Consider the following 17058-nt stretch of genomic DNA (forward strand, 5'->3'; position numbering starts at 1 on the left):
TGGAATGCGGAGGAGACTTCCACCAACGTTAACCTCATTGTCCCAACGGTCTCACGTGGTCGGGAGGTGTGGTCAAGGACGAAAATCATCTTTTACACGGAACGTGGTCCCTTCCCGACGTACTTGAAGAGGTTTAAGGCCTCGAATAACCACTTCTGCGCCTGCGGGGGAATCGGCGATCTCCATCACTACGTTTCCATATGTACCCTTACGGAATCGTACCACTCCTTCTTCTTGGGAGACTGGAGCGTGCACCAATATGCATGGAAACGACGTATGATGCGCAGCCCCTTCAACTACAACAAAATTGCTGCACTAATTAACTTCTTGGAAGCTTTTCCGCACCTTCTACGTCAAGATACCATGTCTGACCCCCCCGTCTAGCGACTCTGACAGCGGAAATACGGATGATCTTGACCCGCCAGTTACCAGATCACGCTCCACCGGTCAACATTTTATGCTGGTGTAATCCGAAACCCCTCAACGAGATGCGATACGACCAACTCACCCACTCACCACACCCAGGGCTTGTGTAAGCTCCCTGATGTCGACGCCGTAACTATAGGATCACATGTGTATTATCGTGTGTATATAGTGTGTATTATAGGATCTCCTGTACATTTTGTATATTTGTATACTGTTCTTTCTTGCACTATTTTTTTTTTTTTTCATCATTTTGGAAATCTGCACAGCACGGGCACTCTGCTTCGCTCAATCTTCTTCTTTTTTTTTTTTTTTTTCTTTCTGTAACCGTCGTAGAGGGACGGCGCGGTGTCCCCCCTTGGTAAAACTTGGCTCTCCAGCTTCCTGGATGGGAGCGCTCTCTAGCAACGGCTAGATGGGAGCCATCACTCTCTGGCAGACGGCCCGGGTGGGAGCCTAGGTCTGGACACCAAGCTCCCTCGAAAGCGGACGCGCTGCTCTGTCACCTTTCCTTTTCTCACATATATCTATCCAAGAATCTTGGACTCGTGATGGGACAGTATTATCTTCCACGGTTGTGTCCATTCTGTATGGCTCTTGCAGTCAGATTTTCTTTTACTCAATAAACGGTCTCCGGCGCGTCTCCAATACGTTAGAGGTTCTCACGAATATTAACGTGGAGGCGCGTCTGGTCTTTCAGTCGGTCAGTTACGCGCCAAACACCCAACGAAAGGAGAAGAAAAGTCCCCACACCCCTATACAGCGGGTTGCCGCTAATTGAAAATGAACAGAAATATTCAATCCCGTGAGAAGAGAAGTTCAGTTATTTTCTTTCACCTTGTTGTTACGTGCTACCTTCGCCCCACTGTATCGGGGCGAATATTTTATCGCCAGATTTGTAAATTGTTAGCCAGACGAGATCTATTGGAAAAATTGTTTTCTCAAAGTGAACACTTTTTGCCAAAATGTGGCAAATTTTTTGAGGGAAAGGTCAAGGAATAAAAACTGCATCACTTAAGTGATCTGGAAATGCATCGCGAGTCGCTTAAATCACGTAGAAATGTGCCACGGGCCACTTCAGTGTTCTACAACTGTGTGTGTGTGCCACCAATGTCGTTTTAACGCATGGGTACGCCCTGGCGTGGCCAGGTAGGCCTCAAAAAATTAGAAGTACGTAGTTGAATTTTTCAAACTTTTTTGGTAAAAATGCCTTTTTGAAATTTTCGTGCCATAAATGTGTGTTCCTATTTTAACATCAAGTTCGGAGATACAGGGGGCATCCCTCCCCCTCAGCATCAAAGGTGGAGTCGACCGATCTAATGTACGTACATTAGATCAGTCGACACACATTTATGGCACGAAAATTTCAAAAAGGCATTTTTACCAAAAAAGTTTGAAAATCGGCAAAAAAAAGGGCATTTATGGCATTTTGTTTGAACTTCCGGGCTCTAGAGATGGCTAGTGCAGAACCAGGTAAGAAGCAGACTAGAAATAAAGCGTTAATTTCTACTGGAATTTAGATTAACAGTGTAAAGATTTGCCACTGAAAATTAACAAAAAAATTAATTAAATATTATTTAAATTTAACACTGAAAAGATCTAACACTGTTTTTGCTGCCATCTACTGTCAAACATGAAGGTGACTCAAATCATGATAAGGAATTTCGGATCGAGGAGCCACAATTTTTATTCAGTGTAGTTCCCTACGAGAAAAGCCCTCAAACTGAACTGAATGGCAAGTTCAGTTCTTTCTTAAGAGCATAAGGAGCCGTCAAAAACAAAGCGCCTACAACGAAGCAGACCACAACAGAAGTTTTCATTCACAACAGCTAAGGCGACTGTATAAGGATCACCTTATATAGTCGCTATTAACAACAACCATCGAGCTTATAGTACTGGAGGGAGCATCAAGCCGCTGCGACGAGGTCAACAACGAATGCAAGGAAATCACGTGACTGGCGTGAGGAAATCACAGTTCAGTCCCTAAATATTACATTTTAAAGATTAAAAAGAAAAGGATAGAGAACTCATCTAATTATGAAAAAATATTAAATTATTTATTTCATTATATAATAATGGAACCATTTCTTTTATTAATGCTGGAATAATTTCTTTCATTAATATACTGAAAATTTTCTTTCGTCAATTCTTGAATTTTCCTTCATTAATTCTGGAATTATTTCCTTTATTAATTATTATTTCTTTCATTACTTCTGGAATAATTGCTTTCATCAATTCTGGATTTGCTTCTTTCATTAATGCTGAAATTATTTCTTTTATTAATGCTGGAACTATTTCTTTCAATGATTGTGAAATTATCTCTCTTTCATTAATTTTGGAATTATCACTTTTTTTATCAATGCTGAAATTATCTCTTATATTAAATTCTAGAATATTTTCTTTCATTAATTCTTGAATTATCTCTTTCATTAATTCTTGAATTATCTCTTTCATTAATTCTTGAATTATCTCTTTCATTAATTCTTGAATTATCTCTTTCATTAATTTCGTAATTATCTCATCGATGCTGCAATTATATTTCTTTCATTTATTGTTTTAAATTCCTGTGGGGGCCATAAGAAAATAACGGGGGGGGGGGCTGTCGTGTTTGTTTTCCCCGAGTCACGTGATCTTCCGACGAAAGATGTTGGGGGACACGATTCTCAGCACTGCCAAGGTGGAGACAACTTATGACAACAGCTCCCTACGAGCAAAGAAACGAATTGAACTGAATGGCATGTTCAGTTCTTCGGCGTCTGAGGACCCGTCAAAAACAAAGCACCTAGAAATGAAGCAGAGGATAGGTGAGTTGAGAATTTCCACTATTTGATTTCGTGTGGTACAACTAGACATTGTCGTATTTTTAGAATCAAAGGACCCTGAAACTCGGAGTCAGTAGTAACATCGTGTCAAGGTATCCTATAATGTGGCCCCGACAAAACGAATGCCACAAAAATTATTGAATTAATAAACACAAGATTTTTTTTTTCAACTTATTTTAGTGGGGCCCTCGGGAAATTTTTGGGGTACCTGCTCCAGTTCACTACTTCGTGTTTGCAAAGTACTGTTCGCATATATATATATATATATACTAATAATATGCATAACTAATAATATACTAATGATATGGATAATATATACTAATTAATTACCAGAAAAATTTCAAATTTCGTCCCTGTTCAGGGTCATTTAATTCGGGAACGAAAAATTTTTTTTTGGGAATCCTTTCCCCCTCCCCCCCTTCCTTGCATTCCCTCCTTTCTTTGCATTAAATACCTTTTATACGCATAATTTATGTCTACGATAATTTGCTTGAAAGACGAATGGGGGTTCCTGGTGGGCTAGTCACTCGCTTCCACACTTTTCTTGTCAATCTTTTGGTCGTTCACTGACCGTCACTCTCTAAAAATCCCCTATATTGCACAAGGTAGTGTGCTATTTTGTCGTTCAGCACAGATAGCAAAATTCTGGGCTCAGAGAAACAACAGGTTTGCGCAGGTGTAAAAAATAGAATGTTCCCCCCCCCTTCCCACCTGGGGGGGGGGTGGAGTCGAAGGCACATTTCATGTAAGAATAAAATGTTTCCTTTCTCTGCGGGAGCGTCTCGGTGCTCACCCATGGTGTCCCCCCCCCCTCCCCCACATCCTGGAGCTGCTGTGTGGGACTTGGCTGAGGATGTCTAGTTGGGATTTAGGAGCGTGAACGTCCTGATGGTGCCGAGCGCCGATGTTGGGTTGGGAATGGGATGGAGGCATGGTGGCGAGGGGCGGCGGGTTGGCTTGGTGTGGCTTCACCTTGCTGATACACCAGTAGGTTTTCTCGGCACGTCCGCTGTCTCATGACCACTGTTCTTAAATTGCAATAGCGATAGAGCCTGGACGTGCTCGGTTCATTCTGTATTGTGTATATGTCTTCAGTTGAACAGGAAATGATGAACAAATAAAGTTTAGTTTGATTCTATCTCCTTTCAAATCTTTTATTTCAAGTTTCAATGACATACTCGTGAGGATGGAGTGCTGTCTTAACAGTGAGTCTGTCAAACCTTATCCATCGCCCCTTGAATGTTAGAATGGACTAACGTTCGTCGAAATTTATTTATGCTGTCAAATACATTGAGAAAATTATGCTGAATCCACACCCGCAACTCTAACCCACGCAAAAAATCGATTTTGTGGTGTGGCAAGCACACACAGTCCAGGCTATTTTAATGGCCGATTTGGCGTAGTCATTCCCATAAAACCGGTTTTTGCGTAGCTCAGAATCGCGTAGCGCGGCCGGGCGTGGATACGGCTTTACAGTTAATCATCTGATTCGAGGCTCGGAAAAGCCATCTTTCAACTTTGGAAGAAACAGGTTCTTGCTACTAATCTGTTAAGAGGTCGCAGTCAGCATGGGATGACCGCCTCGAACCATTCAGTCGCTGTAGCTGCGCGAAGGCATTTCTAACCACTTCGAGCTCTGGAGGAGACAAAATTACAAAATGCAATTTTTAGTCCTGGAATAGATTTCAAACACAAATAATATTTTCGATTGCGAAACAAAAATTTATAAATGTAATGATGATTATAATGTATCTATTGAATTGATTTAGTTCAGGGAATGAGTCGAACCCTGTTTGGTTTTGTCCAAGTCTTTCTTCAGTCTTTCGATTTCTCCTTCATCTGGCTCGGTTGAATCGCTATCTTCGTCGAACTCATCTCCCTGCCAAATAAATCATATAAATATGGTCAGGTACAACGTTGAATGAGTCCAGGGTGGCCAGATGTACCTTTTAATCGCCTTATCCCGGTTTGCGCCCCCTTGCGCAAGAAACTAGAATTATTTTCAACATTTTTCCAATTTAACTTTTTTTAGCTACATTAGATATTATGCTAGGAATTTGTTATTTCAGTGTTATATTTTTTTCAATGTTAATACTGCACTACATTTCTGACGGCTCTTATTGATAAGGCAGTAAACTTATTGATTATATTGACTATACTGACTAGAAGCAAGTGGCTTACAGAAATATGAATTCCGTTTTGAAGGAATTGCGGCCAGATTGCCTTGCAGGCAGAAATTTCGAGAACTTCGCGTGGAAGCCTTCTGCTGTAGATTAATGTTGGTTAAGACGACCCGGCGTCATGGAAGTATTATGTAACAGAACCAGCTCATTATGCACTGTTTTGTGTAGAATTTTATATGCTATGTGTAGTTTTTTGTGGTACCGCTTCGCCAGAGAGTGAAATTATGTTCTGGTTTTTTTAAATTTATCAAAGAAGAAACTCTACGGCATGAAAAATGTTCTATTACAAACAACACTTTTTGTATCAATCGATTGATTTTTCAAAATTAAAATGTCCCATGGACTTTTCGGTCATTCTGTACATGGTTTCAAAACATTTGAACTATTTCTATTTGAAGCGGTATCTAACGGCTTGGAGGCGCGAATGTCAGCCCGTCTTCCATTTGAAAAAAGTCTCTCGACAGAGAGAAAGCAGATTTACAACACTATACTCACATAACATGAAAAATTCCAGCATTTCCATTTTTACTTCAGGAAATGGAAGACAGAGGGCAGCGCGAACATGAAACAAGCGCAACTCGGCAACATAAATACGTTAGGGCCACACATACACTCAGAAGACACTCAGAACATCCAGCATGCGCCGATTCATTAGAAATTCCGTAGAGGAATGTGTACGCTGTGCATGTAGGGTTAAGTAGTAGTAGTAGTAGTAATGGTATCTAACGGCAACGCAGACTATATTATTGACCAGACGCACCATCCAAGGGCTCTAATGTAAATGTTATAAATAATCATAATTTTTTCGCTCATAATGTGGCGGAACATAAATCGAATTTTCTATTTAACTGTTCCTGCTAGAGGAAACATTTAAATAGAAATTTAACGATGAATCATGGAATCAACATTTGTATCATCATTACTGGCAGAGGAATCATCTATGTATCCCCGCTGCCGTTGTTACATCTATGTACATAATCATGCCAACCAGCAAAAAATACAGAAATAGGCAGAGTAATTTGCGGACCGACAAAAAATAGATAAACATTAAAAATAATTCGAAGACCAGCAGAAAATACACAAATAGGAAGAATAATTTGCGGGCCGACAAAAAATAGATAAACGAAAAAATAATTTCCTCATTTGAACACACTGGAAACCGGCAAAAATGCATAAACAGGAGAAATAATTTGTGGACCGGCAAAATAATACATAACTAGGAAAAAAATAGTTTACGACGTAAATATAACTTCAATAAATTTTTCATAATTGAGACAACTCTCGTCGGTTAATGTGTGCTAAAATTATTTTTATACTGAATAAACGATGAATGCATCTGTTACGAAAATACTTGGACTTTCCAAGTTCGGAAGTTCAGGTTTTGCCGACGTTGAGTAATCACTATGATTGATAAACGCTAAAAATTGTCCAATAATACCCAATATTTCATGAAAGATTACCCCCAGGAGCATCGTGGGTTCATACGCCGATGCCGTAACTATCTTACGATAGAACCCCGTCCCCGGAAAAGGAAATGATGAACTTCAGGAGGTTATCGCACACGTTAATATATGGACCAAAACAAAATTTATCGCTGTTTAAAATTGATTAGCGTGCGTCACAAACGATTTTTCCTCATCGCCGCATTCTTTTAAAACCGGGTCCCACACTCGCTGCACTACGCGATTCTGAACTGCGCACAACCAGTTTTGCAAGGTTGGCTACGTAAAATCGACCGTTGAAATAGCCTGCCTCGTGTTAGCCACCCCTCAAAACCGGTTTAATGAGTTAGCTGATTGAAGCTGCGGTTGTGTGGATCCGGTTTTAAGCCGGGTTTTCCTAGGAGTAGGTTACCTGCACCGTGTGCAGCGTGAAAACGCTGATTGTTTAAAAAACGGGAATTTCAGGTTTTTAACCAATCAGTGATTTCACGCTGCACGCACCGCAGAAAACTTTTTCTTAGGAAAACCCGGCTTTAGAGAGAAAGAGAACGAAAATAAATTATTACCGACCTGTTGTACGAGGAGGCGTTTCTTCAAGGAGTTAATTTTGCTCTTCAAAGAAGCTTCGTTCGACACGAAAACCAAAAGCTTGTGGAGGACGCTAAAAGACGAAATTGGCGTGTTTTTTTTTGTTTTTGTATATAAATACAGTGGAATCCCGTTTTACCAAATACCGATATAACGAAAATCTCGTTTTAACGAACACGTTTCTAATCCCCCAGATAAGTTTACATAGGAACAATGAAAAAAAAGTGGAACTCTTTATAACGAAATTTCGTTATAACGAAGTGATTTCTCCGGTCTCCTGGAGTTCGTTATAATGGGATTCCACTGTATATATATAAATAATAATTATTTTATAATTTTATATAGCAGTTTCATTCTGGAATTGGTGTTGAGAAAATGAGTATTGAATCAAAGATTGAATGTTTCAATAAAAATTTAACGGTGCTATTTTCAACATGATAGTAATCGGGGTGCACAACCTCAAATGTAGGCCACGAAGGGGTTCCACCCAGCTTTCGGTCCAAATACTGCTCACCATGGAGGAAAGAATAACAGGAGGTGACATCAGGTACGAAAATTGAAGCCGTTGTGGCAACCCTATGGGCTGACAAGTAAGCCCAAACAAACCGCACTTTTCCCTATACTTAACATGTGTTTTGCCGGATCGAATTCTCTTAAAACATTAATATCTAAAAAAATTTAAGAACCATGACTGTTTAATGCGTCTTCAGGTAATCTACATGATCCAATAAAGGGGAAAGATAATCCTTGTATAAGGGGTTTTTATATTTTCAATTTATTTTTGAAAGGGGAGAGAGAAGATCATTTTTCACTCTCAACTCGTCATAAGGTTTTAGTTCAGTGCTTCAATTTATTTTAAAAATTCGATGAAAATATGTCTATGGAAATATGATTAATATCAATAATATGAAGCTCCAATAAAATGCAATTTTCATAATTTTTTCTTTTAACTGTTTATTTTATCTTTTTGTTTCGTTCATTATTATCGTAGATCCGGGACATTTCGAAAGTGTTTGAAGCCCGTGGGCGCTCGTCTTAAGCTTTACATGAGGAATTTTGATTTCTGAATCAATCCTGAGGTGCTCGAGCATCTTCTGACAGGGCCGTAGCTAGGATTTTGGCCACCCGGGGCAAACAGCATTTTGCCGCCCCCGTGCCTCAAAGTACTGGAAGTGCTCGAGCGTCCTCCAGCACTGTGTATTTATGGTTTTGCTGCCCGTAGGCTGTACAGATTTCGCCACCCTCTTCTTCCGTTCCACTCTCATATTCTTGAATATGTATGATTGAATTTGTAGGGAAAAACTTATTCAAAAAAGGGAAATTTTTGAGGGAAATTTTGGCTTGATGAGGTTAATTAGTAAAATGAAGAATTTTTATTCATACAATAAGTAATGGTTCAAAATAATGGCCACATTACGACGTACTTACAAGGACACCCTGTACATACCAATTATGGGCCCGCGAGCGGCAGATATACCGCATATTTGGCCCACGGACTGAAAAGGTCGTGCACCCCTGATTGTGATCATTAAACGTTATTTGATTCATTTTGCATTGGAATGAGTGTGATAAACAACTATATACCTGCACTTACACGAACAGCTTCAGGGACGTGAACAGGTTGCTGCGGAATTCAGCGAAACTCATTTGAAGCTGTTCAGCAACGTCCAGGTAACGCAGCTCCAGGGCTAATGAATAGAATTAACATTAGTTTAACTAAAAGAAAAAATAATACACACATCATTGAATTCTAGATTTAGTTTCGTTTTTTTGATATAAAATTGCGCAAAAAAATATTAGATCTTTGAGTTCTAGCAACGTATTGCTAATTGCAATACAACCATAACCTTCTAACACCTTTGTCGAACTTCATGCTGACAAATGTTGTGTCTACGCAAACGTAGGTCTTTGCAACGTAGCAATATTTTGGGGGGGGGGGGACAATTGACCCATTAGCTTGCCAAAATACGCCTTTGTCATTTGTAGATACGGACCGGTTTTCTCGATTCAACTGTTGGTTTCGTAATTTCTTTTACATTATACAGAGTCGAGTCGAATTAATGCGACCACCAGCTCATATCCAGGAAAAACGATTTTCAGGCGGTGGCCTATCATTTGGGTCATATGATAGGCGGTGGCCTATCATATTCAGTAGCTGTCAGCGCGTGGTGGAAGATTCATAGAGAGAGAACGATGATGATAGAGTTGTTCTCCAAATGGGATCGATTTGGTTCAGGTCTAGAGAATTGGCAGAGGGATTGGGACCAAATAAGTCTTGGTCATGTTATGTCTGTGATTTTCTAGAAATTTTGGCACATATCACGTCGCATTGACATTCTTCGCGATCCCGTAGGTCAGTGTTTCTCAAAGCGTGCATCGCGGCTCCTAGAAGAGTCACCAAACCTTTGTCAGGGGGATCACGGCAATCCGGAGATTGACCTGTGAGAATACTGCTTTGAGGTGGTTCTTTTATGTGGGAAAATATCCACCAAACTATTCTGGGAAGCCGGAACCGTGATCCGTGAACTGGGCAAGAGAGTCACGGGTGAATAAGGTTCGAGATCCATTGCCATAGGTTCCAAGAACGAAAAGAATATTCATCGATGTGCTTAATCTGGAGATAGTGTCTATCAGGTATATATGGGCCAACCAATAAACTCGAACAAGAAAATCAAACTCTCAGCTGTGTGTGAGCATAGGCACAGCTCTTGGCTATACCATCCGAGTGTAGATACTGTGGGTGGCCAAGTTTCTCCAACAGCATTTGGTGACCAGGGCAGTCTAAAGAGCATCATGGGCCCCTGGGCCAAGTAATTTTTCTGAGGCCCTATCTGGCCAATTCTCGAAAATTTCACACGGTTCTCGTTTTTGTGAGGCCCCTCTTCTCTTGAGGCCCTCGGGCCGTGCCCGGGTGGGCCCATGCGTTAAGACGACACTGCTGGTGACTTCCTGGCTCAGAGGGAAAACATAAAATCTCTACTGACGGCACCAGAGTCCCTGGTGGAACAGAATCCGTATTTGCAATTATAAAAGATGGCAAAATAGCGGTATCATGGAATAGTTCGTGAAGACGGCCCGGTAAGAGCCAAATCCATTTCATTTTTAATCGCCAACGTGTGATACATGTCTATATATAGCAGCTGTATCAAATTAACCCCATTTGACGAGAGAGGAAAAAAAGTGATTTTGATAGAAAAACCATAAAATAATTTTATAAACGCAGTTTTTCTGCCAAATTTTGGAGAATAAAAATTAAAAATTCGTTACTAGGTTTGATGGGGTGCCATAACTAACGTTAACGTGGACGCCAACTTGGCGATGATCCCGGATCCTGTCTTTTGTTATCGGACTTTGGCCATTTCACGAGTTGGCCAATTTCGGGTTTTCGCAGTTGCTCTCTTTCTCTCTCTCTCTCTCTCGAGTGAAAATATCTTTCCCCCCCCCCCCTCATTCCTTACTTTGGCCGCCCTCCAATGATTGGCGGGGTGGATTTGTACCCTTGCCCAACCCTACCCGTGCGTGCGAGCCATACATATTTCAAAAATGACTCGCGTTTCCTTGAATCGTTCAAGTTAAATTCAGTTGGAATAAAATATTTCTTCGACTCACCAACGAGGTCCATTACGACGAGGACGATGGCATAGGCCACGTACACCGCAATAACGATCCGATCGGGCAATCCCACTTTCTTGAAAAAGCACAGCACTTGTCCTATCCTGGAATGTCAGTAAAAAAAAAAAACATTACTGAAATGAATGACTATAGAATATACTAGTGGTGCGTATAGACTTTTCAATCCACGGGCCAGAAACTTGTATGTGTAATGTGACCCGTCCCGCAGCTAGAAATCTGCCTATGACTGAGAGAGAAATAAAATGGATTAAACATATGGTGATTGAGAAGAGAATAGTACCATAATCACATCACCTGTAGGTTGGTATCCAGGGTATCAAGAAGAAAAATATCAAGACTTCTTCAAAAAACACGATGACGTTCAAGGCAGCCGTCATAAGCGCCATAATCACCAGCGGGACTGTAAACAAATGATAACACACCTGTATGTTTCGAATGCTGAAATGTCATTTCATGTGTTAAATTATCATCACGTTAATGACCTGTAGAACTTCTCCACTGGAAAGTTCAGGTGGAGAAATTCGGTCCAGGAGAGGAGAAGTAGACATTTTGAGTAGAGGGAAAGAAACACACGTATATTGGAATGACTTGACAGCCATCCCGACACCCGCAGAACTCCGCAGTGAAAAAGCCGTTTTTAAGCATGGCTAGCAGACCGCGGTTGATTTCAATGGTTAATTTCGCGTAGAAAAAACCCCAAAAATCGATTTACAAGCTGCGGAACTATGCGGGGTTCTGTGGGTGTGGACCAGGCTTTATTACATATCGTCAGATTTTTGTTGATCAAGTTCTTGAAACCGGGAAGATTTATGATTTTTGGAATAAATCTCAAGAATTGTCACGCGGACTTATTATAAATAACAGACAATGTTTGAAACCATAAGGAGTAGATGCCCATTTGCCGCCTTGGAGTGTTAACCTAGTGCGTCCGTGTTTCCGATTCTGGAAACCCACGTCGTCTCCGGTTGGTTAAAAACCCGAATTTCAACTTTTTTTTAGCTTGAATCCATGGGAGGAAAAGAAATCGCACGCACCGCTCCTCTGGAACAGCACCTGAGTTTTTAAACCGAATCCTTACCAGCAAAACGCTGCAGACCTTCGTAGAGCAAAAACAGGCTTTGACCTGTGGCTAGCACAGCTCGGGCAACACCATCTTCAGCAGAAGGCCTCCACGCGAAGTTCATAACGTCACTGAAGAAGGTAACCTCGCCTACAGTCATTCGATATACTACAAAAAAAGAGTAAAGATGGCGCATGCGCCAGCCTGCTATATCCAATAGCTATAGACCTTAATTGTGATGACCTTCTTCAGTGACATCACGAGCTTCACGTGGAGGCCTTCTGCTATAGATGGTGCATGCTCGGGTGATTTAAATGGTAAATTTTGCGTACCCACACCACAAAACCGGTTCTTGCACTTTGGAATTCTGTAGAGTTCTGCTGGTGGGGGATCCGGCTTTAAAAGACGGGTAAAATAAAAGAACTTACCAGAAAATATGGCAATAATCCAGGAATCGGTGATCCAGGAAATGGTTGCGAAACAAAACCTCACGGGAGCCGTCAATATGGACCAAACTCCCATCACTTTGGACGGACCATGACCTAGTATCTGAATACAAAATAAATCAAAATCTTTAGACTTTCGGGAGTTTGACACGTGATAAAGCGGCGCTGCATCTCGTGCTGATAACATGAGCGAGTGCTAACATACACGACGGATGAAGGAAAAACTTCTTATCATCATTATTTTAGTGTGAGATGTATGCAGAGAAGACTTCTTCAGAGTGAAATATTCTGTCCATTTTGTGTGTAGATAACAATATGTTAACGATAAATGCAAGGGATCGGTTATTATGCAGCATAGTAGCCATTATTATGCATAATCACCGATTGTTTTCACAAGTTTGATGAATTCACTGCTACCCGTGATTTTCATAATACCCAAGTGTCGTTGGTAAAGGTGATAGATGTTCAAAATATCATCACTTTTTTATCGGTGATTATACATAATACCCAAGTGTTATTGGTAAATTTGGTTTATGCTAAAAAAGATCAGTTTTACCGGTGATTATGCATTATACCGAAGTCTCGGAGCCTTCCAATAAATTCTGTAGGGGTGGCATGATGAGCCCTCTGAATAATTAATGAATGCCCCCCCCCCCCCTCAATGTTTTCTGGTCAGTGCCTCTGATTCTATAGCTGTTCAATCTCATGTTATTTGGAAAATGAAGAGAAATTGGTAAATACGCTTCGTCATCATTCCACAAAAAAGTGAGCCGCGGTACGAAAAAAAACATTTATCTTTTACAGTGGGTGGAATCTCACCCGAAAATGTTATCATGGTGATAGACCGGGTTTGTATACAGTTATTGAATTATCTGACGTATGGTGGATCGCGCGCGTAGCACCTGGCATTCAACGAGGCAACGAGCATAGGCTTGTCGCTGACACTTTCGTAGGCCAGTCGTCCGAAATAGCTTCCGTCGGTATTATCTTCGACGCTGAAACTCCATTCGTCGACGGGTGACAATCGAAATCCACGTTTCACGACGGACGGATAAACGAAGCTCGTCGTGAAGTTCGATTTCAGTTCGAGCTTCGTGAAGACGGTCTCGGAATGCGACGGGAATGTATTGCATTCGGAGCCGTTGAAACGATCGCACCGAACGACGAAGCATTTCTCTTCGCACCAGTAATAGCGGTCGAATGAGTTGTGGGTGCCGTTGAAAACCCCCAGGTAGAAAGACTCGTCCATCGAATCCGCCTCGTACGTCACGGTACAGCACAGACCGTTATTGCAGGCTTCGACGGTCCCTTCCGTCCCTGTCAACTCCCGGAACGTGTAGGTCGCTGTCGGTTCTTGAAGGCACCTGTAATCTTTCGTCACGTCGACTGGTTCGTCCAAGACTTTGTAATAGCAAACGTCTGGTATATCTTTACCTTCGTTGTCCAAATCCACTTTGTACGACTCAGACCCGTTTCCTGATATGATGGTGATGCTACTGGCATTATTGTCGAAAGGGTACTCCTGGTAATGGTTTTTAGGTACCTTCGATACGACTATAGTCCGTTTCAGGTTAACTTTGCAGTGAAGGGGAAGCTACGAGGGAACCGCATCACTCGTTGCTATGGGAACGAAAGCCTCTTAACCAATGTATCGATGCGTAGCCTCGGTAAGGTATGGCCGATTCTCGCCAATCTCACTGAGAAAAATATTTTTTACGTGTAACGTAATTGCACAGTTAAATTAGTAATAATTATAGAATTAAAAGCAAACCACTGCCGATACTTTCAGAAATTAAAGTGAGGTTTTTGAAATCATTTGTTTTGTGTTTTGATTAGAAAATGTTTTAAAATTTAGAAAAAATAATTATCTTCTATCAGCGTGTCACTTACTCTTCATTGATGTGCCGTAAGTAACATTAAAAATTTCAAAAAAGTCATATTTTTCTGCAATATTTCCCTTCCCTCAGCTGAAATTTATTTACAAAAAAAAAATCTAAACAATATTATGAAAGCAACGTGTAATTTTAAAATACTGTATATTAACCATGGCTCTCAAAAACTTGGGGATTTTTAATTTTTTCTTCAATTTATATGGAAAAAATTAATGTTAAATAAATTAAGAAGAAGCAGGTTAACGCTGTTTTCACATGCAAATGCAGGAATAGCACCAAATAATAATAAAGATACGGAAAAGTTTAGAATTTTTTTACTCACTTTTCTTGCCGAAATTTCCGTCACTCGACCTCCCCTTTCCCCGAATGGTATACGTCGATGCCACTTGTTTTCCCGACAGCTTTAGTCTTTTGTTACGGTCGATGTGCTGCTCATGGTTATTACGGATTATTCTTATGGAGTTTTGTTTACAACGAATATTCAAAAACCAAAAATATAGTATTCAGGAATGGAAGAGCAGAGAACTTTAGCGTGGCTATCTCTGGTGAAAATTAAGACACAACTGTCACATAACAGATGAAAGCCCAAACCACTGTGGACCGTAATTATTATTAATAATATCTGAATATTCGTTTTTATGTAAGCCTACAACTGCATGTAAAACTGAATGAAAAATTGTATCGTTATGGAAAATTCAACCAAATAACGAAAAAAAAAATGTATATATACAGTATATAATTGTGTAACGAAAAAAAACACGACAGTGATTTTGGCGGGGAAAATTTCTAGGATATCGCGCCAGAGTGTCGTTGCCGTTGCTATGGATTTTTAATAATGGTAACCAATATTTTTTATAATTTAAAAATTTTAAACAAGTAAACATCGGTTCAAAACGACTTTTTTTCAGTATTTTTTTCAAAATCATAGAAAAAATTGAAATATTATGTATAAAGGTTCATCTTAAACCTCCGATATATGAGAACTATATTTTGCGGCGAAGGAATACACTCTCTACCTTTCTCTTCACTGCAAAGTTAACCTGAAACAGACTATAGTTTCGATAATCCATCCGGATTATAAGTATATTTCAGTGCTCCCATTTTACCGGTGAATATTCCACTTCCACGGCAAATAATCCCGGAAGGTGTGTGTTCGCGACTATGTAATTCGTCCCCTTGCCCAGAGCCCACGATGACCAATGTTGAACGGCGGACAACAGTGGACGACTGCGATCCACATAGTGGTCAGGAGAACAGTATCGATGCTCTCGTTACGACCGAAAGTAGCCATACGCTCGAACATGCTGTGGAAGCATATGAACATGGTGATAGTGCCGAAGTCTGTTGTGAAAGTTGGATCTTGGACAGTAAGGGGAAGGTCCATTCCTTTCTCGAAGAACAGACGTTCTTTTCTGTAGACACCGATCAAAGTCCTGTCGCGGTCGAAAGCTATGTTGGCGTTGTGGTGCCAAAAACCGTCGTCCGGACCTTTGCTGTGCTGTTCTTTGGGGCACGGCTGTATGTCGCCCACGGCAGAAACGACCACAACCTGATTTTCTCTTGCCATGCAGCTGAATCTACGGAAAATCGGACGTTGGGAAAATACTTCTGTTTGTTCACAAGGGTTCAACTTTGCAAGCTTGTGATCCGGTATCGTCTCGAGGTAAGGTCTCAACTTTTCCCGTTCACCCATCGCACAGTGGTTCCTTTTTACGGAAAACGTGGTCAAAACTCTGTACTCTCCTTGGAATTCGTTGCATATTCTTGAAAACTGTTTGAAACAATAAATATTATGATTTTTTAACGGCAGGGTGCAGATTATGTGATTAAAGAGATTTTAAGTATATGAAATGGATAAAAAATGATGTTTTATATTATATGGCTATTGGTAGAATTGCGATAAAGAAACATAGCGTGGATTTGGTCATGATGTCTCATCATCATATATACCACATTTGAATTGCAGTAACATGTAAGAATATTGCTTAAATGTGTTAAAAACTTATAATAACATAAAAAGGCCGCATAAAAGAATTGATTAAGAATTCAAAATAATTTCACCAACAAAATTTGATGCAAAAATTCCATATTTTTCAATTCGATATTTATCGGTACACGCACAGATGAAACTCTACTCTGTTTTGCCAACTTCTCGCTGTGTTGGAGAGGTAGAATTGGCTGAAACATTACCATTTTTTTGCGGATTTATAAATTTCGTTCTGATCAAACATAAATTATTCAGCCATCTATCTATTATAAACTGGCAAGTCTTGATTGATTCAGCATCACCGAGCCGAAACCGCTGAAGCTATAAATACGGAATTTGGTCAGTACTTTTGTTTCCCAATGTAAACGCTCGCCAAAGAAAGGGTTTTCAAAATTCAACACCTAAAGGGGTCCTAATGTACAGGATGGGCAAAAAGTCTGGAGAAACTTCTAAAATTCATAAAAACCGAAATAAAAAACGGTTTGCAGGGTTAGCATCGCTAGGTCCCAGGAATTTTTTTAAGACAGGGAAAAAAACTCAAAAACAACTGATAGGTGGCACTGGTACGAGTGACTTCAGTGG

The 17058-nt window shown here is 40.4% G+C and overlaps 1 protein-coding gene and 1 pseudogene across 1 annotated transcript in view; both read right to left on the reverse strand.

Moving 5' to 3' along the window:
* Positions 1 to 4304: 4304 nt before the first annotated feature.
* The window catches only part of LOC149084654 (uncharacterized), a 32229-nt gene continuing 19475 nt past the window's right edge, over positions 4305 to 17058 (reverse strand). Inside the window, exons 4-9 of the mRNA XM_089235358.1 lie at positions 12580 to 12700; positions 11068 to 11174; positions 9053 to 9146; positions 7441 to 7531; positions 5034 to 5124; positions 4305 to 4881 (exon numbers count right to left, since the gene is read on the reverse strand). Of these exons, the coding sequence (XP_089091484.1) occupies positions 4787 to 4881; positions 5034 to 5124; positions 7441 to 7531; positions 9053 to 9146; positions 11068 to 11174; positions 12580 to 12700 (599 nt within the window). The 3' untranslated portion in view covers positions 4305 to 4786. The remainder of the gene's footprint in view (positions 4882 to 5033; positions 5125 to 7440; positions 7532 to 9052; positions 9147 to 11067; positions 11175 to 12579; positions 12701 to 17058) is intronic.
* LOC149084655 (vascular non-inflammatory molecule 3-like) lies at positions 13380 to 16182 on the reverse strand (annotated as a pseudogene).

This window comes from Pholcus phalangioides, unplaced genomic scaffold (assembly GCF_987345545.1).
Source record: "Pholcus phalangioides strain wild (caught in Gottingen) unplaced genomic scaffold, Ppha-v1.0 ptg000008l_1, whole genome shotgun sequence".
NCBI lineage: Eukaryota > Metazoa > Arthropoda > Arachnida > Araneae > Pholcidae > Pholcus > Pholcus phalangioides.